At 43.9% G+C, this 23,463-nt stretch overlaps 1 protein-coding gene across 4 annotated transcripts in view; it reads left to right on the forward strand.

The window, feature by feature from the left end:
* The window catches only part of ZNF385D (zinc finger protein 385D), a 461,666-nt gene that overhangs the window by 422,973 nt on the left and 15,230 nt on the right, over window positions 1-23,463 (forward strand). For all 4 annotated transcript variants that reach the window (XM_075315290.1, XM_075315291.1, XM_075315289.1 and 1 more), the window contains one exon: window positions 278-456. In XM_075315290.1, coding sequence (XP_075171405.1) covers window positions 278-456 — 179 coding nt within the window. The remainder of the gene's footprint in view (window positions 1-277; window positions 457-23,463) is intronic.

Here is a 23,463-nt window from a genome sequence, read left to right on the forward strand (position 1 = left end):
TTCAAGTTGCATTTTACATTGAACAGCTGACATACTTCTGTTGTTGACTACTGTGATTTACCCTGCAACTTGTGTGAAATTGGTCTCAAACATCTTTAATAACTGACACAAAAATATTGTGCCTTTTTAGAATGTGAGAACCCGCATCATCAGATAAACTTTCATCAATTTTCTAAATCTGTGTTGGATACTATTAGCGAGCCTGTGATAAACTTTGTGCCTTTGAGCAAAATGTAGTGACAGTCCTGTCTTTTTCTGTCATTCTTAATACTTATAGGAACAAAGCACAAAACAATGGTTGAGGCCAGGAATGGAAGCGGAACTATTAAAGCATTTCCTCGGGCAGGTGTAAAAGGCAGAGGACCTTTAACCAAAGGAAATACTGGTCTTCAGAACAAAACATTTCACTGTGAAATTTGTGATGTCCATGTTAACTCTGAGACACAGCTTAAACAGGTAAAGGTCTATGCAATTTGATTGAAAACTGTGCATTAATATGTTGTTACCGGTGCATAGCACTAAAGCACATGGGTCCCAATTAATCAATGCCGGTATCTAAGGGGTACTTTGCACACTACGACATCGCAAGCCGATGCTTGAGATGCCGAGCGCGATAGTCCCCACCCCTGTCGCAGCTGCAATCTCTTGTGATAGCTGCCGTAGCGAACATTATCACTACAGCAGCTTCACATGGACCTACCTGCCCTGCGTCGTCGCTCTGGCCGGCGACCCGCCTCCTTCCTAAGGGGGCGGGTCGTGCGGCATCACAGCCCACCTCCTTCCTTCCACATAGCCGGCGTGAGCCGCAGGACGCAGGTAAGGAGATGTTCTTCGTTCCTGCGGCTTCACACACAGCGATGTGTGCTGCCGCAGGAACAAGGAACAACATCGTAACATCGGTCCTTCCGAAATTATGGAAATGACCAACGCTACACCGATGATACGATTTCGATGCTTTTGCGCTCGTTAATCGTATCAAAAATGATTTACACACTCCGATATCGACAGCAACGCAGGATGTGCATCACTTTCGATTTGACCCCACCGACATCGCACCTGCAATGTCGTAGTGTGAAAAGTGCCCCTAAGAGGTGCACGCCTTTTAATAAATCAGGTGAGGCACAATGCGAAATGTGTCTCAATTTGTGCCTCACCACAAATCTTTCTCCAGGCAGCAACTGAAGCAAGGTTTGTAGCAAAAGGTGCTTACTATTGATTTGCAGATAACAGAGAGTAATAGGATGAGGGTTTCCAAGCCGCGCCAAATGACGATCACATTAAACTGTTAGATTAATGTTGCTTTTTATTCCAATTACAGGTCTACGCGTTTCGGAAGGCACCCCTTCCTTCTTCAGGACCAGATGGCAAGAAAACATTAAATCTGCTGTCCAGAAAGTCCTTAGAGCATTATATACCCCACTGATGACGTCATGATCCACCCACTTTTAGAAAAAATCGGCGGGAATCAATACATTTAAAAATACAATGACGTAGTAACTTAAATTTATACAATTTCATGAATAAATCACTTAAAACCATTTCTTCCCTTTTTAGGAACAACGGTGGCCGAATCATAAATAAATTTTTTTTTATTAAAAATATGAAAAAAGCAATGTGCGTGTGAGCACTCTTTTTTTATTTTATTTCTGTCATATAAATGTATGTCAATAAAAATCTATTTGTATGTATAAGGTGAAAATCTGTGAGATACCACAACCATGCCTAGAACACCACATCGTTATATGATGCCCAGGACAAGGTTGCTGAAGTGTACTCCCTAGCTATAATCGGAGCCACAGAGAAACTATTATTGGTAGTGAAGAAAAAGATTGGCTACCAATAATAGTTTCTCTGTGGCTCCGATTATAGCTAGGGAGTACACTTCAGCAACCTTGTCCTGGGCATCATATAACGATGTGGTGTTCTAGGCATGGTTGTGGTATCTCACAGATTTTCACCTTATACATACAAATAGATTTTTATTGACATACATTTATATGACAGAAATAAAATAAAAAAAGAGTCCTCACACGCACATTGCTTTTTTCATATTTTTAATAAAAAAAAAATTTTTTATTTATGATTCGGCCACCGTTGTTCCTAAAAAGGGAAGAAATGGTTTTAAGTGATTTATTCATGAAATTGTATAAATTTAAGTTACTACGTCATTGTATTTTTAAATGTATTGATTCCCGCCGATTTTTTCTAAAAGTGGGTGGATCATGACGTCATCAGTGGGGTATATAATGCTGTAAGGACTTTCTGGACAGCAGATTTAATGTTTTCTTGCCATCTGGTCCTGAAGAAGGAAGGGGTGCCTTCCGAAACGCGTAGACCTGTAATTGGAATAAAAAGCAACATTAATCTAACAGTTTAATGTGATCGTCATTTGGCGCGGCTTGGAAACCCTCATCCTATTACTCTCTGTTATCTGCCAAAACCGAGGGACCGCTGCTGTGACTCTGGATTATTTACACACATGCTGTTATAGGAGTTGTGACTGTCACAACCCCTATAGGTGAGTAGTATCTCCCTCCATTTCTCCCATTGTTATTTGGGTAAGACCCTATTGCGCTTCTTTCCTCCACAGTTTATTATCGTGTACTATTGATTTGCGAATGTGCTCGCCACTGGTCGATACTCAATCGAATATTGGTGTGCTTGGGAACTTGTGGTGCTCGGCGGAGTATCACGGGTGCTTGGTTGTTGCATCTGTGAAACAATGAACACACAGCACAGGCTTGCTTCACTGCATGATGAAACCCCCGCCCTCCCTCCCTCTCCACAAAAATTCTGTTTATTGCTGACTATATATGGGTGGAGAGCCAAGCTGCCCAATCATTGACTTCCTTAATATTTGTCACTCCAATTGAGCAGTTTAAGAGCATCTGATCTGATTGATTTGAGTAACAAACACAAACAGAGCATCTTAGTGAATTTGATAAGCATGGGTCCCAACACCCGCTACCACCTTCCTTCCACTTCAGCTCCATCCTCTGAGGTAGTCATTAAAGTTAGGAAGATGTCAACATTCTCAAAATTTTGAGTAGCTCTATGTTGTACAAAAATGTGACTTTCATGGCTTTTCCTGCCAGCTTGATGAATCAGGGCAATATTTACTTCTATATAATTTGGTAAAAAAAAATAACTGTTTACTTAATGAAAAAACAATGGCATTATAAACAGGAGATTAGCACTGGATATTTTTCTGGAAACACACTGCAACATGACCATTCCAACTACACATCTCTGTTGTCTTCTGGTCTTTTTTACAAACCTTTTCCTAGAACAGTTTGTTCAAATGGAACACAATTGGTGCAATTATTTCAAACAGTTTAAGACTGAGACGTTTTTTACTTTTATCACCAAGCACATTTCTAGTTTCTCATAAATGAAGTTTTAAGAGTTGTACATTTTTTACCTGTTCAGATATTTAAATAACTTTTACCTCTATTTCTCTCTATTATTTCTTTTTTGTGATAATATTTGTGGAAAATCTAAAGCAAAAAAAAGAAAATACATTTCTGGGGTATTTTTTTTAATTTTTATTATGACCACAAAAGTAAAATTGTAAAATTTTAAATTGTGTTCTCTTTTCCACTGTGTCTCAGGACCCTTTCACACGTCCGTGAAAATCACGCACGTGTTTCAAGGACATGTCAAAGGTGTGTTTTCCCCTCCGTGTGCCGTTTTTATAGCACTACGTGTGTTCTCCGTGTGTTATCCGTGATAACACACGGAGAACGAGAACTTTCAACTCACCTGTCCCTGGCGTCGCTGTCCGTGGTGCTGATCTTCGGTCTCTGGTCCTGCCGACTCCCCACTGCTACTGCTTCCGGCCGCAGTGAAGTGAATATTAAATGAGTATAATGAGCGGTGGTCGGCAGCAAGTGAGAGCAGCAGCAGAGATAGGAGGGCAGGAGAAGGTGAGTAAAGATGTGTCTTTTCTCCGGCGCGTGTCACACGGGACCGCATCCACACTACATCCGTGTGGTACGTGTGCGGGCCGTGTGACATCCGTGCTGCCAAAGAAAAACGGACATGCATCCGTGTGGAGCACACGGGCTTACGTCTGCTCCACATGGAGGCACAGGCCAATGGCTGCACATGTGCGTGCACATAAACCCATTGATTTTAATGGGTTTAGGTGTGCCCGTGTCTCCAGTACATTCGGGCATGGACCTAGCACGTACCGGAGACACATGCGTGTAAAGGGGGCCTCATAGTAATTTTCCTGTTACAACTAGCCATAGACTATGTGTCATAGGAGACCATGATTTTTACTGTACACAGCAATAATGTAATATGACAAAAATATAACGTTTTTAAAAAAACATAAGTCAAATCACCCCCATTTTTCCCAATTAAAAATAGAAGTAAAAAAATAAAAATATACTTATGTGGTATTGCGGAATGTCTAAAAGTCCGATACATGAAAATCGAAATTTAATTAACCCTACCAGTAAGCACTCTATAAAAGAAACTGAAATTGGAATGTGAAATGCCAGAATTGTGTTTCTTTTCATTTGCTGCAATTAAAAGCAGTTAAAAACATCATATTTCCACAATTGCTTAAGTAAAAACACCAGCTTTCTAGGCAGAAAAATAAAATTTCAAAAAATAATAGTTTGGCGTCTCTGAAAATTAAGTTACATTAAAAAATTATAAAAAAAAAGTAAACAATTTTTAAAGCCACTTAAATAATAAAAAAAAATTCAGGTTTAGTGTTACCATAATTGTACTTATCATGTCCATGTCAATGAAAGGAGCAGAGGGAACTCACCATAGCGATGCAGCTTATTTTATTTTATTCAAACAAAATACATGGCAGGCAGGAGGGATTGTAGAGGGGGCACAAAGGACAACAGCACTGTTTCGCACTGCGACGGGCACTTCGACAGAGCCACTGGTGGCTCTGTCGAAGCGCCCGGTGCGGTGCGAAACAGTGCTGTCATCCTGTGGATCTGTCGAAGCACCCACTGCAGTGCGAAACAATGCTATCATCCTCTGTACCCCCTCTACACCCCCCTCCTGCCTGCCATGTATTTTGTTTGAATAAAACAAAATAAGCTGCATCGCTATGGTGAGTGCCTTCTGCTCCTTTCATTGACATGGAGTTGGATCTCTGCTTTTCGGAGTGAGCACCGCCAGTCAGCAGCGTGAAGGCTTCCATCCACCAGATACCGCCAGGAAAGGCAAATATATCAGCATTTATTTATTTATTTTCTCTATTTTCCCGGTGACACCATGGAGAATTTAAGTTTAGAAGCAGTGCCCAGTTTTTCTTTCCTCTTTTTTTGAAGAGTACTTATCATGTTGTCTGTGTTTTATGGCACAATTAGCATTGTAAGCACAAAACCCCACAAAAATGACAAAATTGCTTTTTTTAATATGTTAATTTTTATTGCAATTTTTCCTTATTTTATATAGTAAAATTTCATAGTTTCATAGTTTTTAAGGTTGAAGGGAGACTCTAAGTCCATCTAGTTCAACCCGTAGCCTAACATGTTGATCCAGAGGAAGGCAAAAAAACCCCAATGTGTCAAATAAGCTCCAATGGGGAAAAAAATTCCTTCCTGACTCCACATACGGCAATCAGACTAGTTCCCTGGATCAATACCCTGTCATAAAATCCAATATACATAACTGGTAATATTATATTTTTCAATTAATGCGATCAGGCTCTGCTTAAATTTTACTTGTGAATCCCTCAATACAACATCATACGGCAGAGAGCTCCATAGTCTCACTGCTCGTACAGTAAAGAGTCCTCATCTGTGATTATGATTAAACATTCTTTCCTCAAGACGTAGCGGATGCCCCCGTGTTCCAGTCGCAGGCCTAGGTGTAAAGAGATCTTTGGAAAGGTCTCTGTACTGTCCCCTCATATATTTATACATTGTGATTAGATCCCCCTAAGCCTTTGTTTTTCCTAACTAACTAACCCCAAGTTTAATAACCTGTCTTGGTATTGCAGCCCACCCATTCCTCTAATAATCTTGGTCGCTCTTCTATCTACCTGTAAGATTATGCTATTTATAACCTTCTATACTTTTGCTAACAAGAAATGCATCCATTCCTCTCTTAAATTCATTCAGTGAGTTGGCCATCACCACTTCCTCAGGAAGAGAGTTCCAGAGCCTCACTGCTCTTACCGTGAAGAACCCTCTTCTATGCTGATGTAGGAATTTTCTTTCCTCCAATCGAAAAGAATGCCCCCTTGTTCTTGTCATAGTCCTTGGTACAAACAGATCATGGGAGAGATCTCTATATGGCCCTCTGATATATTTGTACATATTTATTAGGTCTCCCCTAAGTCTTCTCTTTTCTAGAGTAAATAGACCTAATTTTGATAACCTTTCCGTGTATTGTAATGCACCCATTCCATTTATTATTTTAGTAGCCCGCCTCTGAACCCTTTCAAGTTCAGTAATGTCTTTCTTCAGCACCGGCGCCCAAAATTGCACACAATACTCCAAGTGTGGTCTGACTAGTGATTTGTACAGAGGGAGAATGATGTTTTCATCTCGTGCCCCCAGACCTCTTCTAATGCATCCCATCACCCTATTTGCTTTGGTGGCTGCTTCCTGACACTGGGCACTCCAATTTAGATTCTTATTCACTAAGATGCCTAAGTCTTTTTCCATGTCTGATTTCCCCAGCAGTTTCCCATTTAGTAAGTAATCGTAGCATCTGTTTCTCCTTCCCATGTGCATAACCTTACACTTATCTGTGTTAAACCTCATTTGCCATTTTTCAGCCCAATTCTCCAATTTACTCAAGTCCATCTGTAGTTGCAAACTGTCCTCCTTTGTGTTAACTACCTTACATAGTTTTGTATCATCTGCAAATACTGATATTTTACTCTGTAAACCATCCACCAGATCATTAATAAATATATTAAATAGTAGGGGGCCCAATACAGACCCCTGTGGCACCCCACTAGTAACCCTGGCCCAATCTGAGTATGCACCATTAATAACCACTCTTTGTTTTCTACCACTAAGCCAGCTACCTACCCATCTACACACATTTTCCCCGAGCCCAAGCTTTCTCATTTTACTTAGCAGTCTTTTATGTGGGACAGTGTCAAATGCTTTACCGAAGTCGAGATAAATGACATCCAATGATTCTCCTCGGTCCATGTGAGAGCTTACATCCTCATAGAAGCTGATCAGGTTAGTTTGACAGGAGCGATCCTTCATAAATCCATGTTGATATGGAGTTAAACAGTTATTAACATTGAGACATTCCATAATAGTATCCCTTAAAAACCCTTCAAACATTTTACCCACAACAGATGTTAAGCTTACCGGCCTATAGTTTCCAGGTTCCCTTTTGCACCCTTTTTTGAATATTGGTACCACATTTGCTAGCCGCCAATCCAGTGGAACAGACCCAGTTTCTATAGAGTCTTTAAATAAAAGGAATAGAGGCCTGTCTATCACATTACTTAACTCCCTTAATACCCGAGGGTGAATGCCATCAGGGCCTGGTGATTTGTCAATTTTAATGTTACTAAGTCGGTTCTGCACTTCTTCCTGGGTTAGGCAGGTCATACTTAATGGGGCATTTACATGATCACTCTGCATTTCCCCTGGCATATGCTTTTCCTGTGTGAACACAGTTGAGAAAAAAGTATTTAAAACATTTGCTTTTCCCACATCGCTTTCTATGATTTTACCCTCATTATTCTTTAAAGGGCCAACACCATCAATTTTAATCTTTTTTCTGTTTATATAATTAAAGAATAGTTTGGGATTTGTTTTGCTTTCCTTAGCAATGAGTCTCTCAGTTTCTACTTTTGCTAAATATATTTGTTTTTTACACATTTTATTTTTTTCTCTATATATTTTTAATGCTTCCTCGCTGCCTTCTTGTTTTAGCTTTTTAAATGCCTTTTTCTTATTATTCATTGCCCCTTTTACATCCTTATTAAGCCACATTGGTTTTCTCCTGTTCCTAGCCCTTTTATTTCTGTATGGTATGGCTAGCTCGCAGTGGGTGTTTAATACAGATTTAAAAATGTCCCACTTATTTTCTGTGCTCCCATTTTTGAGGACATTGTCCCAATCAATTTGGCGAAGGTCTTCTCTAAGTTGATCAAACTTTGCTTTCCTGAAATTCAGCGTTTTTGTAACCCCCCTCCAAGGCACCTTACTAAAGGACAAGTGGAATTGTATTTTATTGTGGTCACTATTCCCTAGGTGCCCATCCACTCGTACGTCTGTTATTCTATCTGGCCTGTTGCTTAAAATTAAGTCCAGAAGGGCTGCCCCTCTAGTTGGGCCCGGCACAAGTTGGGACAGATAATTATCCTTAGTTACTGACAGAAACCGGTTTCCTTTCTGAGATACACAGGTTTCAGTTTCCCAGTCTATATCGGGGTAATTGAAGTCCCCCATAATAATCACCTCATTGTGATTTGCTGCTTTGTCTATTTGTTTCAATAATACATTTTCAGTGGTTTCTGTTATATTTGGTGGCTTATAACAAACCCCTATGAGTATTTTATTAGTTTTCCCTCCTTGTATCTCCACCCATAGAGACTCCACCTCTTCATTTCCCTCTTGAATATCTTCTCTTAGTCTGGGCTTTAAACTGGACTTTATATATAGACAGACTCCACCCCCTTTCCTTTTTTTACGATCCCTCCTAAACAATTCATATCCTTGCAGGTTAGCCGCCCAGTCATAACTATCATCTAACCATGTCTCAGTTATTCCTACTATGTCGTATTTCTCCTCATACATTACCAGCTCCAGTTCCTCCATCTTATTGGTCAGGCTTCTTGCATTGGTCAGCATGCAGGAAAGAAGTTTTGCTCCCCTTTTCTCAGCTTCCTTCTTAGTACCCTGTCTTGGGTCCTCTTTACGGCATCTAGTATCCTTGATTAGTTTGTCCTTCTGCTGCATGTTCTTGTCTGCTGTTTTTTCTCCCATCCCCTCTTCTTCTAGTTTAAAGCCCTCCTGATGAGTGTGGCAAGCCTTCTGGCGAACGTGTGTTTCCCAGGTTTTGTGAGGTGTATCCCGTCTCTTGCGAGAAGTCCATCGTAGAGGTAATTCACTCCATGGTCTAAGAATCCAAATCCTTGCTGCCTGCACCACCGTCGTAGCCAGTTGTTCAAATCTAGTATCCTATTCCATCTTCTGACACCATGGCCATCGACTGGGAGGATTGATGAGAAAACAACCTGTACGTTCCGTTCCTTTATTTTCTTCCCCAGAATTTCAAAGTCTTCACAAATAGTTGGCAGATCATTTCTTGCCGTGTCGTTTGTTCCTACATGTATCAATAGGAACGGGTATTCGTCCTTGGATCCGAGGATAGTTGGTATCCTGTTGGCCACATCCTTGATTTTTGCTCCAGGGAGGCAGCATACTTCTCGTGCGGTTATGTCCGGCCTGCAGATAGTTGCCTCCGTGCCTCTTAGTAGTGAGTCGCCCATAACTACCACTCTTCTTTTCTTTCTGGACGCACTGCTTGTTGCTCCTGAGTGCTTTTGAGTGTCTTTTGTTTCTGCTTTTGTTGACAAAGTAACTTCTTTTGATGATACTGTGTCTTCTCCTGTAGAGACGGTATCATCCTGAGCTGTGCCATTTTCGTTCTCCAGCATGAGGGCTTCATATTGGTTGCTAAGCTGTGTGGGTAGTGCCGACCACTTGATCCGCTGGCTTCTTTTGGTCACATGTGTCCACTTTTCAGCCTCTGTATGTGTTCTGAAGCTTTTCTCACTTTCCATATCCTGAATTGTTGCTTCTGCCTCGTCCAAGAAGTCCTCATGTTCTTTAATTAGCTTCAAAGTTGCTATTCTTTCTTCCAGTCCCCGCACCTTTTCCTCTAAGAGGGCAACAAGTTTGCACTTTTGACAGGTGAAGTTGAATTTCTTGTGCGGCAGATCCGTAAACATGATATTCAAAACTGCAACTCATCCTACAACAAAAAGCAAGCTTTCATATGTTAATGTTGATGGAAAAATAAAAAAAAAAGTTAAGGCTGTTTAAAAAGGTGAGGAAAAAAGAAAATGCAAAAAATTAAAATTGGCAGCTTCCTTTAAAGGTTAGAGTTCTTACTGGTGTTGTCAGACAACCCATTCTAAAGCCCGCTTTACACGCTGCAATGTATCGGTGGGGTCACGTCGTAAGTGACGCACATCCGGCATTGTAAGTTACATTGCTGTGTGTGACAGGTACGTGCGATTGCGATTGAACGTTAAAACGTTCATCGCATACACATCGTACCTTTCTCTAGAATTGCACGTTAGATTGTTCATCGTACCCGGAGTAGCACACATTGCAGTGTGTGACACCCCGGGAACGATGAACAGATCTTACCAGCGTCCTGTGGCTCCCGGCCCACAATGCGGAAGGAAGGAGGTGGGCGGGATGTTTACGAAATCGTATGCGAAATTGCAACGTGTAAAGCAGGCTTTAGAAATCAGTCTATCCAACCAGGAAATCTTAACTGAAAAAATTACAGTACTTGAGTCATGCTGTCTATATTTCTATCATTTAATTATACTTTTGTAAATATATTACATTGAGAAAGTCATGACATCATATTGCTTGATACAAAGTAAAATGGAGATCTCTACAGAAAATTTTAGATGACGTTGACATAATGACTATATTGAATGAAATGTGCAATATTGTGCCAAAAAATTTGCTTCTAAATGAAAACTGTTGACAAGTAATTGAACTTGACGCATTTATGTTAAGTCACTTAATTAATTAGGTCTGACGTGGACTCAACTATCATCAAGTCATGTGCCTTATTGAGAGATCTGAAATGTATACAAGACAATTTAAAACAGACATTTTTTTTATCCTAAAACATCTTAAAAGTTGTATTAAGAGTAAGCAACACCTTGAGCAGAAAGTAATCATAAAATGAATTCACAGAGACTTGTTATTGATGTCAGCTTTTAAGATTGTGGAAAAAGTTCATGGATCAAGCTGAGTTTTGAAAAACAAGTGAGAAGGAAGAGAGAGGAGGATGAGAGCTTCATAGCTGTCAATCCATGTGCGTAACAGCTGTGAATATTGTTATCTTATATCATGCAGCAGATGAGAAGGCAAAAATCATGATGTGCCTCCAAGGAAAATATATCTCTCCCTTTTGCTCTTGAAAACTTAATTTTTATTTCCTATACTGAAAAAAAAGAGTTAAAGTTCACAGCCACCTATAATAATGGATTGAGAAAATATTAAAAATATTTGATTGAATTTATTTTATTTTGAAAATTAATTATCACCCAATCTGTATTGTTGAATATATTTAATTTTCTATGCATAGAAAAAAAAAAGCATCAACTTGTTAGGGCCAGATGGATGGGCAGACCCGGGAGGTGGATCCACTGGACCGAACTCCCCGAAGAGGGAACGGAGTCCGGTAGCCGGAGCACTTTAGGTAGCAGAACAGTCCGTGCACTTAGAACACAATGGAGAAGTCCCTGGGACCACGGGGTCACTGATGGTGGTCCGGGTGACGGAGCTCAGGTTCGGAAGCCGGGATGATGTCAGGCGGGGTCAGGAACCGTTGGAGCGAGATGGCGGGTCACCGCAGGGAACCGGGATGGTACGGACTGTCAGGATGGTAGATAGGCAGCGTTCGGGGTTTGAGATACAGCAGGACCGGATGGCAATGCAGGATCGGCTCTAAAAGAGAGAGAGGTAAGTATCTCACAGGAACACAAGGAGACCTGACTCCTAGCTTGGGAAACACGAAGAACAGTCCCCGCCCCCTTGGACATTAATCCCCTTTATACCCTGTACCTGTGTGCATCATTTCCTGTCAGTGGACACTGGCCCTTTAAGAAAGGGTCAGTGACCGCGCACGCGCCCTAATGCGCATGCGCGCGGCCCGGGTGCCAGAAGCCAGGGCAGGAAGCTGAGAGGAGGAAGCAGCAGAGCCGGCCAGGGGCTGGGAAGCCGACGGGCGCCGGGAGCGGGGACCAGGAGGCCTGGGAAGCGCGGCCAATGGAGGCTGGAGAGCGGGGAGCGTGGCAGGTGAGCCGGGGAGCGGAGCGGAGGACCCAGGGAGCGTGACAGTACCCCCCCCACGCCCCCCTCCCCGCAACCGGGACAGGAAGGCACGGATCAGCGGAGTACCCACATTCTCCTTGGGCTCCCAGGACCTATCCTCAGGACCATACCCTGCCCAGTCCACCAGGAAGAACTGTCGGCCTCGTACGGTCTTCATGGCCACGATATCCCTTACCGCATAGATGTCGTCCTCAGCAATAGGAGGAGGAGCCGGACTGGCAGCAGTGGAGAAGGGACCAAGGACCACCGGCTTGAGCAGGGAGACGTGGAAGGAGTTGGGTATCCTCATCGTGGCCGGAAGCTGCAGTTTGTAGGAGACCTCATTGATCTTGCCGATGACTTTAAACGGTCCGATGTAGCGAGGTCCCAGCTTGTAGGATGGTAGCTTCAATCGGACGTACTTGGAAGAAAGCCAGACGAGATCTCCCGGAGAGAAACATGGAGGATCCAGACGTCTCTTGTCCGCGTGTCTCTTCATCCGCAGGGATGCACGTGCAAGGGACGCCTTAACTGAGTCCCAAATGGTTGTAAAGTCACGGAGTACTGCATCAGCAGCAGGGATATCCGAGGAAGAGGATACAGGCAATGGGACAGACGGCTGAAGTCCGTAGACGACATGGAAGGGAGAACAGGAGGAGGACTCACTGACGTGGTGATTATGGGAGAATTCAGCCCAAGGAAGAAGTGTGGACCAATCGTCTCGATGGGCGTTGACGTAGTGATGTAAGAAAGAGGTCAATATCTGATTGACCCGTTCCACTTGGCCGTTCGACTGAGGATGGTAGGCAGAAGAAAAGTCCAGCGTTACTCCCAGATGTTTACAGAGAGCCCTCCAGAAGCGGGAGGTGAACTGAGTTCCTCTGTCAGACACAATGTGTGATGGAAAGCCGTGCAAGCGGAAGATGTGATGTATATAGGCGTCCGCGAGTTCCTGGGCAGAGGGCAGTCCAGCCATAGGGACGAAATGGGCCATTTTAGAGAACCGATCCACCACGACCCATATGACTGTGTGTCCGGAGGACAATGGCAAGTCCGTAATAAAGTCCATCGCAATGTGTTGCCAGGGAACTGAGGGTATGGGCAGAGGCAGTAGACGGCCATATGGCAGGTGTTTGGGCGTCTTGTTCCTGGCACAAGAAGAGCAAGCAGAGACAAAAGAGGCGACGTCCGTGCGAAGGGATGGCCACCAGTAATGACGTACAATCGTACTCCATGTTCTCTTCTGACCAGCATGACCGGCTGTTTTCGAGGCATGGCCCCAGTGTAGCACTTTATGCCTGTCTGTCTCAGAGACATAGGTCTTCCCGGGCGGTATCTGGGCCAGGGTGACAGGAGCCACCGGAATAATCTTACTTGGACAGACGATGGGTTGGGATGTCTCCTCTTCCTGCTCCATGGGCATGAAAGACCTAGACAAGGCATCAGCGCGTACATTCTTGTCCGCTGGTCGGAAATGGAGCTGGAAATCGAAGCAGGCAAAGAACAAGGACCACCTGGCTTGCCGTGGGTTCAGTCGCTGAGCAGACCGCAGGTATTCCAGGTTCTTGTGGTCCGTGTAAATAATGACGGGGTACACTGCTCCTTCCAGAAGATAGCGCCATTCCTCCAGAGCCAGTTTGACTGCCAATAGCTCTCGATCACCGATGGTGTAATTGCGTTCAGGGGCGGAGAAGCTCTTGGAGAAGAAACCGCAAGTCACCATCTTCCCGGAGGAGGACTTCTGCATGAGCACTGCTCCGGCTCCTGAGGAGGAGGCATCCACCTCCAAGGTGAACTGGCGGTTTAACTCTGGACGGTGGAGTACAGGAGAGGAGGCAAAGGCTCGCTTTAGAGAGCCAAATGCGGCGTCGGCCGCAGGTGACCAGTCCTTTGGATTAGCCCCCTTCTTGGTCAAGGCGGAGAGAGGAGCAGTCAGAGCAGAGAAGTGAGGAATAAACTGGCGGTAATAATTGGCGAATCCCAGAAAACGTTGGATTGCCTTCAGTCCAGAAGGAGGAGGCCAGTTGAGAATGGCAGAGACCTTCTTTGGGTCCATCTGCAGTCCGGTCTCGGTGATGAGGTAACCCAGGAAGGGGAGAGAAGACTATTCGAAGACACACTTCTCGTACTTGGCGTACAGACGATTCTCTCTCAGTCTTTGTAGAACCAGTTGCACGTTCTCTCGGTGGGTCTGGAGGTCCGGAGAGAAGACAAGGATGTCATCCAGGTATACCACCACACAGACGTAGAGAAGGTCCCGGAACACGTCGTTCACTAATTCTTGGAAGACTGCTGGTGCGTTACACAGGCCGAAGGGCATCACGCAGTATTCATAGTGCCCATCACGAGTGTTGAACGCGGTCTTCCATTCGTCCCCCGAGCGAATACGGACCAGGTTGTAGGCACCCCGAAGATCCAACTTGGTGAAGACACGAGCTCCTCTGAGCCGATCAAACAATTCGGGGATGAGCGGCAGGGGGTACTTGTTTTTTACGGTAATTTGGTTCAATCCCCGGTAGTCTATGCATGGTCGTAGGTCGCCCTCTTTCTTCTTTACGAAGAAGAAGCCAGCTCCAGCAGGAGAGGAGGATCTCCGAATGAATCCCCTAGCCAGGCTCTCTGTGATGTATGTAGACATGGCCCTTGTTTCGGCTGGAGACAATGGATATATCCTTCCTCGAGGTGGTGTAGTTCCCGGGAGCAGGTCAATGGCACAATCGTAAGGACGATGTGGCGGAAGTACCTCTGACTCCTTCTTATCAAAGACGTCCACGAAGGACCAATAGGCTGAGGGTAGTCCCGGTAGGGTCTCTGGAACCGGAGGTCGCCGGATGGGTTTTATGGTCTTCAGACAGGTGTCATGGCAAGAAGACCCCCATCGAGTGATATCGCCAGTGCCCCAGCTGACTGAAGGTTCGTGTGTCCGCAACCAAGGAAGACCCAGCAGGATTTGATGTGACATGTGAGGGAGGACGTAGAGAGCGATGTTCTCGGTGTGCAGAGCACCGATACGCAGTTCAAGCGGCTTGGTGATCCAGGAGATGGTGTCAGAGAGGGGTCTCCCATCCACAGAGGCAATCACAAGAGGTTTGGCGAGTGGAGTAACAGGCACCTGGTATTTGTCCACCGTGGCTTGCTGGATGAAATTGCCTGCTGCCCCAGAATCGAGGTACGCCTCAGCCGTAAACCGCGTCTCTCCCGTTGTCACTTGCACAGTCCATGTAACCGGGTCTGAGAGAGTCCCAGCACCTAGGGTGGCCTCTCCTACCAACCCTAGGCTTTGGAGTTTCCCGGCCTCTCTGGACAGGCGCGTAGCAGGTGTGTGCCCTCTCCGCAGTAGAAGCAGAGACCCTTGGCGAGTCGCTCTGCTCGACGTTGTTCAGACTGTCGCACACGGTCGATCTGCATGGGCTCATGGACGGAGGCACCAGAGGTCGTTGATTGGAGTACGGCGGGCTTCTGTGGAGGAGAGGCATGCCGTACCGGACATCTCTCACGGGACATCTCTTTGGACCGCTCCTGAAAGCGAATGTCCACTCGAGTCGCTACGGTAATCAGGGCGTCCAGGGTGGACGGTACGTCACGTCCAGCCAGCTCATCTTTGATTCGACCCGAGAGTCCTTCCCAGAAGGCGGCGGTTAGGGCCTCGTTATTCCACCCGAGTTCCGAGGCCAAGGTGCGGAAACGGATGGCGTATTGACCCACCGTCAGAGTTCCTTGACGTAACCGGAGAAGAGATGAAGCAGACGCGGAGGCGCGTCCTGGCTCGTCAAAGGTGCCGCGAAAGGCCTGCAGGAACTCTTGGAGGTTCTTGGTCATAGGGTCCTCCTTCTCCCACAAGGAGTTCATCCACGCCAGTGCCTCGCCCTCTAGGTGAGACATTATGAAGGCGACCTTGGCTTGGTCGGAGGCAAACAAATGCGGCAGGTGCGTGAAATGAAGGGAGCATTGGTTTATAAACCCCCTACAGGTCTTGGGATCTCCGGCGTACCGGGGTGGTGAAGCCAAACGAAGTCTGGATGCATCCGAAGAGGCTGCCACGGGGGCTGGAGCCGTGGATTGGCTAGTGGAGACCCGGGGCGCTGAAGAGGTGACCGAGGCTTGTAGCGTGTTCAGGTGGGCATCCACGGAAGTCATAAAGTTCAGCATGCGGGTCTGTACTTCACGCTGGCGTTGGAGTTCCTCTTGCAAGGCCGCTAGTGCTTCGGCGGGATCCATGGCCTGTTCTTACTGTTAGGGCCAGATGGATGGGCAGACCCGGGAGGTGGATCCACTGGACCGAACTCCCCGAAGAGGGAACGGAGTCCGGTAGCCGGAGCACTTTAGGTAGCAGAACAGTCCGTGCACTTAGAACACAATGGAGAAGTCCCTGGGACCACGGGGTCACTGATGGTGGTCCGGGTGACGGAGCTCAGGTTCGGAAGCCGGGATGATGTCAGGCGGGGTCCGGAACCGTTGGAGCGAGATGGCGGTTCACCGCAGGGAACCGGGATGGTACGGACTGTCAGGATGGTAGATAGGCAGCGTTCGGGGTTTGAGATACAGCAGGACCGGATGGCAATGCAGGATCGGCTCTAAAAGAGAGAGAGGTAAGTATCTCACAGGAACACAAGGAGACCTGACTCCTAGCTTGGGAAACACGAAGAACAGGCCCCGCCCCCTTGGACATTAATCCCCTTTATACCCTGTACCTGTGTGCATCATTTCCTGTCAGTGGACACTGGCCCTTTAAGAAAGGGTCAGTGACCGCGCGCGCCCTAATGCGCATGCGCGCGGCCCGGGTGCCAGAAGCCAGGGCAGGAAGCTGAGAGGAGGAAGCAGCAGAGCCGGCCAGGGGCTGGGAAGCCGACGGGCGCCGGGAGCGGGGACCAGGAGGCCTGGGAAGCGCGGTCAATGGAGGCTGGAGAGCGTGGAGCGTGGCAGGTGAGCCGGGGAGCGGAGCGGAGGACCCGGGGAGCGTGACACAACTCAATTTTGTTGACATTTTCATCCATTAACTTCTCAATACAGGTATTTCCACAACATTTCTATAATATTAAGGTTAGGACTTTGACTTGGCCATTAAAGGAATGTAAGTTTATTTTTCTTTAGCCACACCTTTGTAAACGACATGTCTGCTTTTGACTTGTTGCAGGTTTATTGAGATTCAGCACAAGGACAAATGTTCTGACATTTTCCTTTACAATATACTTATACAATTCAGAATTTATTGTCTCATCAATGTTAGTAAGGTGTAATGATGATACTACAATTACCATGTTTCACAAATGTTAAAAAAAAGTTTTTATGCTCTAATGCAGGGCGTGTCTTTCTCCAAACATAATGCTTTTTATTTAAACCAAAAAGCTCAATTTTGGTGTAATCCATGCAAGAAATCCTTGTTTCAATAGTTTTTGGCTTGTTCAGATGATCTGTAGCAAATGGCAGATATGCACCATTTTCATACTCTTTTTGTAGTTCAGTTGCTTTCTCCTTGCAATTCTGACATGTTTTCACTATCCCCCTAATTAATGGAAAAGAGGCCTTTATTTGCTGAGAGGTTACCTTGGGTTCCTTTGTAAACATGTGGACTATTATGCATTTTACTCTTGTAGATCATTTTGGTCATTCACTCTTGAGGAGCAAAATAAAAGTCTTTACATTTCCTCCATTTGTACACAATCAGCCTGACTGTTTAATCTCCATGCTCAATAGAGATGGCTTTTTAAATTTTGGAGCTTGATAAGTATCAACAAAAATTCTTTTAAGGTCCTATGTTCATGCAATGATAAACATCTACAAACGTGTTAAGATGATTAAGGTTTGATACATCTTTGTTCTTCAACTAGATAAAGATAAATCTCCATTGTAAATTTAAAGCACATAGTTAAAGCTTCTTTTCCTGCAATCTAGCAGGAGCTGGTCCAGTCCTAGGCTGATACAGTTTGAGACCCTATAAGGCTAGGTTCGCACACTGCGTCTTTTTGACGCTGCGTTTTTGTGCGTTTTTGGCCGCGATTTGGTGCGTTTTTGGCTGCGTTTTGCTGCGTTTTTGATCTCAGCGTTTTGCTGCATTTTTCCAATGCATTGCATGGGGGGAAAACGCAGAAAAACGCAGGAAAGAACTGACATGTTCATTTTTTTTTTTAACTCAAAAACGCAGGTAAAAAAAACAGATGTGTGCGGACAGCAAAAATGAAAACTTATAGACTTTGCTGGGGAAGCAACGTCCTGCAGTTTTGAGGCCAAAAACGCACCCGAAAAACGCGCAAAAACGCCGCGAAAAACGCACTATACGCACATAGCCTAAAAAGGACAGAAGCTGTTTATTATCACTTCTGTCTTCTCCTTTGCCAGATATATAATGATAAGTCACCATTATGCAGTGAATACAACCATCAGTATACCATATCTGATGGATTTTAAAAGACAAGATAGGTTTTCCTAGTGATACCTGGCATAGCAGTGAGCTGTTTTTTTCCATTTAATTTGGGCTTATTGTAAGAAATAATTAAAAATAATATTAAAAAAGTGTTTCCCAGAGATCTTTTATGTTATCTTGGTTGACAAATTTTAGTGAAAACTTAAAGTTGTATAAAACTGATAAAAAAATTTGATTTTTTTTTTGTATGTAAACCATTTTTTATTTAAAATAATAAAAATTGTCATGTGAAACATAAACAGTAAAAATTATATTTAAAAATTACTAAAAAATCCCTTTTTCTATATTTGCTTTGCAAAGAAAATTACATAATAATGTATATTCATCCTAAAAACTTACAAGCGCATCATAAATTTGTCCTATATAAAACCAAATCAATAAATAAATAAATCAATAAAAAAATTGCAAATAAATAGCTGCTGCAAAAAGAAGAGGCAAAAACAGAAACAAAAAATTGGTCAGTCATTAAGGTTCAATTATGCCTTGCACAGAGGAGTTAAATAAAATAGGTCACCCACTCATACCTGACTTTCATCCCATTGAATGAAAATTTCACTTTCAAATTATTTGATAATCCTAAAGCTTCATATACTGTATTGTTGCCACTCACAGACATGTGATATTGGAATATTTGTCTCAATAAAAAAAATAAGAAAGTGAAACATTTTTTTAATCATTTGTTGGTGTGGTACTCTCATTCTACTTTAATAACTGTGTGAAAATCTGATATAGGATTAGGTCAAATTACTGCAGAAATATTAAAAAAGTGAAGAGTTCATTATAAACTTTAAAATACCAAATATATAGGTTTTAATATGTGCATATAGTATGAATATAGAGAGAAACATTAAATGAATACATTAAAATTAGTCATCATTCATGATAATAATGGAAATTCAACTGTTTAATCATGATGCTTTCTAAAACTCAATGTGGACAATGGGATCTATTTATCACAATAAATGATATCACACTTTCCCTTGTATCACAAGTCCAATGCCTCTAAGGCAGTGTTTCTCAACTCCAGTCCTCAAGACCCACCAACAGATCATGTTTTCAGGTTTTCCTCAATAATAGACAGGGGATAATTCCATCACCTGTGCAACATTAAGGAAATCCTGAGAACCTGATTGAGGAAAACCTGAAAACATGATCTGTTGGTAGGTCTTGAGGACTGGAGTTGAGAAACACTGCTCTAAGGGGTACTTCTCACATAACGAGATCGCTAGTGAGATCGCTGCTGAGTCACAGTTTTTGCGACGCACCAATGACCTCATTAGTAGAGATGAGCAAACTGGCCGCGGTTCGGCTCGAGTTCGGTTCGTCGAACGGAGGTCCCGTTCAAGTTCGGTTCGTCGAACGTTCGACGAACCGAACTCGAACTGCATAGGAAACAATGGCAGGCAATCACAAACACAGAAAAACACCTAGAAAACACCCTCAAAGGTGTCCAAAAAGTGACAAACAACTCACAACACAACACAAACACATGGGAAAGTGACAAGGACATAAACTCATGCGAAAACAAAAGAGCTGGACAAGGAAAAAGAGGAGGACACACAGATATAGGCATGGCACGCCCTTCTAAAATCATGTAAAACACCGCAAGGTGACTCCAAGCAGAGTTCTCCCTTTTTTCCAAAAATTGGGCCACAAACACACCCACCCATTCAATGCCCTGCTCATGAGGTAAGGGCATGCCTAATCAGGAGAACTACTGTAGAGGAAGCTCTGCTCACTGGTATATTGATGCTCAGAGGTAATAATAGATAAAATTAGTGAGTAACCTTGGCACTCTAAATCTCCCAGACTAAGTCAGTAAGTCACAATGGATAGTAATGCAAAATCACTCTTTATTGGTCCGTATTAAGAAAAAAAAATTTTTCATAAGCATATATGTTTTTGTCCAAAACAAGTTACAAATGACGTTTCGGCCTGAGCCTTCGTCAGATTGGACTTATCTGCATGTAATCATGAAAAATGACAATAATCAGTATCACATAAGAGTGAGAGAACAATAACATAAACTCGAACAACGTAGAGGTACAATTGGGATGCAGCAAAAAAATTGCAACACAGCAAGAAATGAAACACATGATACAAATGTCATAATACAGTACAAGGACAATATAGTAATGACAAATATTGGGTCAGAGTAGGCTTAGACAGCTCTGGTACGAAAGAGATGTCAATCATAAAGTAACATGTGCAGTAGGTGTAGAGCTACACTATGCATGGCAGAGCTAATGGGTAGACCGACCATAGAAAAAGAACAGAGAAAAAGTGGAGAAAAAGTGGAGAAGAAGTGGAGAAAAAGTAGAGAAAAAATGGAGAAAAAATGGAGAAAAAATGGAGAAAAAGTGGAGAAAAAGTGGAGAAAAAATGGAGAAAAAGTGGAGAAAAAGTGGAGAAAAAGTGGAGAAAAAATGGAGAAAAAGTGGAGAAAAAGTGGAGAAAAAGTGGAGATAAAATGGAGAAAAAGTGGAGAAAAAGTGGAGAAAAAATTGAGAAAAAGTGGAGAAAAAGTGGAGAAAAAGTGGAGAAAAAATGGAGAAAAAGTGGAGAAAAAGTGGAGAAAAAATGGAGAAAAAGTGGAGAAAAAATGGAGAAAAAGTGGAGAAAAGGTGGAGAAAAAGTGGAGAAGTGGAGAAAAAGTGGAGAAAAAGTGGAGAAAAAGTGGAGAAAAAGTGGAGAAAAAAATGGAGAAAAAGTGGAAAAAAAGTGGAGAAAAAGTGGAGAAAAAATGGAGAAAAAAATGGAGAAAAAGTGGAGAAAAAGTGGAAAAGAAATAGAGAAAAAGTGGAGAAAAAGTGGAGAAAAAGTGGAGAAAAAGTGGAGAAAAAGTGGAGAAAAAATGGAGAAAAAGTGGAGAAAAAGTGGAGAAAAAATGGAGAAAAAGTGGAGAAAAAGTGGAGAAAAAATGTAGAAAAAGTGGAGAAAAAAATGGAGAAAAAGTGGAGAAAAGGTGGAGAAAAAGTGGAGAAGAAGTGGAGAAGAAGTGGAGAAGAAGTGGAGAAAAAGTGGAGAAAAAGTGGAGAAAAGGTGGAGAAAAAGTGGAGAAAAAGTGGAGAAAAAGTGGAGAAAAAATGGAGAAAAAGTGGAGAAAAAGTGGAGAAGTGGAGAAGTGGAGAAGAAGTAGAGAAGAAGTGGAGAAGAAGTGTTTGTTCATGCCAGATGGGAGATAAATAATTTTTTACCGGCGCTGTCATTTACTGTAACGTGATCATCGGTGTACGGTGTATACCTGTGATCACGTGAGCGGGGACCGGAAAAACCGTCCTGAATCATGATCTCCAGGGTCTCAGCTAGCCCTGAAACCCCGGAGATTTTCTGACGCTGTGGGGCGCTATTCACTTATTTCTGCCTGCTGTTTATAAACGGCAGATCAGAATAAGGCTACATTAACACGACCGATCCATTTTTGCGGTCTGCAAAAAACAGTCCATTTTTTTCACGGGTGCATCCGTGTGGCATCCGTTTCCGTTCCGTAGACGGTCCGTATGTCATCTGTTTGTTATCCGTGTGCCTTCCGTTTTTTTTGTGTACTGCAAAAAAACTGAAGGAGGGTAAATGTATAAATTTACCCAGGATCCATAGCTTCATCCTACATGAGGCGGTCACATGTTCCCTCCAGTGCCATTTTCTACTGCTTTTCACAGCGTAGAGCGCTCTGGTGATTTTCTTGTGCTTGTGCACTTCATATCAGTCTTTTCTGTCATTATAATGGCAGAAAGACACATAATGTCCCACTCTCCTGCATTTTGTAATTTTGCACCCTTTGGTGCCTTTCATGTGGCACTAAAAGGTGCTTAGCTTTGTATTTAGACAAAAAAATGAAAAAAAAAAATGACGTAGGGTTCCCCCTAGTTTTGTAGCCAGCTAGGGTAAAGCAAACTGCTGCAGCCTGCAGACCACAGCTGGCAACCTCACCTTGGCTGGTAATCCAAAACTGAGGGCACCCCACGCTGTTATTTTAAATTAAATAAATAATTTTAAAAAAAAAACACGTAGGGGTCCCCCCAAAATTGGCTCACCAGCCAAGGTAAAGCGGACAGCTGGGGTCTGATATTCTCAGACTAGGGAGGTCCATGGTTATTGGACTCTCCCCAGCCTAAAAATAGCAGGCCGCAGCCGCCCCAGAAGTGGCGCATCCATTAGATGCGCCAATCCTGGTGCTTCGCCCCAGCTCATCCCGCGCCCTGGTGCGGTGGCAAACGGGGTAACATATGGGGTTAATACCAGATGTGTAATGTCACCTGGCATCAAGCCCTGGGGTTGGTGAGGTCAGGCGTCTATCAGATACCCGACATCACCAACCCAGTCAGTAATAAAAAAAAATAGACGACAAACACATTTTTATTTGAAAAAACACTCCCCAAAACATTCCCTCTTTAACCAATTTATTAGAAAGAAAAACAAATCCAGGTCTGGTGTAATCCAAGGGGTTGCCATGACGATCCACACTGTCCCAGTCAATGAAGAGCAGGATGTTCCCCATTGGCTTGGAGAGCAATGCAGTGACCTGAGCTAACATCAATGGGTCAGCCCAGGTCACTGCAGGGCATGACAAGTGCTGCTGTCAGTGAGGTACATTACCTGCGCTGATCTCCAGCACACTAACAGCACCTGTCACTGAGTTCAATGACCGCCGCCTTCACAGCCAAGTATCGCAAGAGGCCCGTGACGTCACCGCTAGTCAGTCTCGGGTCGGAAGCGAGAGAAGGTGATGTGACAAGTGGCGGCCATGGAGGACAGTGACAGCGCTGAGGTCGGGATGGCGGGACTTCATCACCGCAGGTAAGCCGAGCGTGACCATGTGTGCAGTGTGTGTGTGTGTGTGTGTGTGTGTGTGTGTGTACGTGTGTACATGCCGCGGGCAGAAGGGGGCGGAGCGAGCTGAGCGGGGAAGTGTGGGCTTCCTGCACGTAACTAGGATAAACATCGGGTTACTAACCAAATCGCCTTCCTTGGATACCCGATGTTTATCTTGGTTACCAGCTTCTGGCAGGCTGCCAGCGA

The sequence above is a fragment of the Anomaloglossus baeobatrachus genome, chromosome 6, assembly GCF_048569485.1.
Source record: "Anomaloglossus baeobatrachus isolate aAnoBae1 chromosome 6, aAnoBae1.hap1, whole genome shotgun sequence".
Classification (NCBI taxonomy): Eukaryota; Metazoa; Chordata; class Amphibia; order Anura; family Aromobatidae; genus Anomaloglossus; species Anomaloglossus baeobatrachus.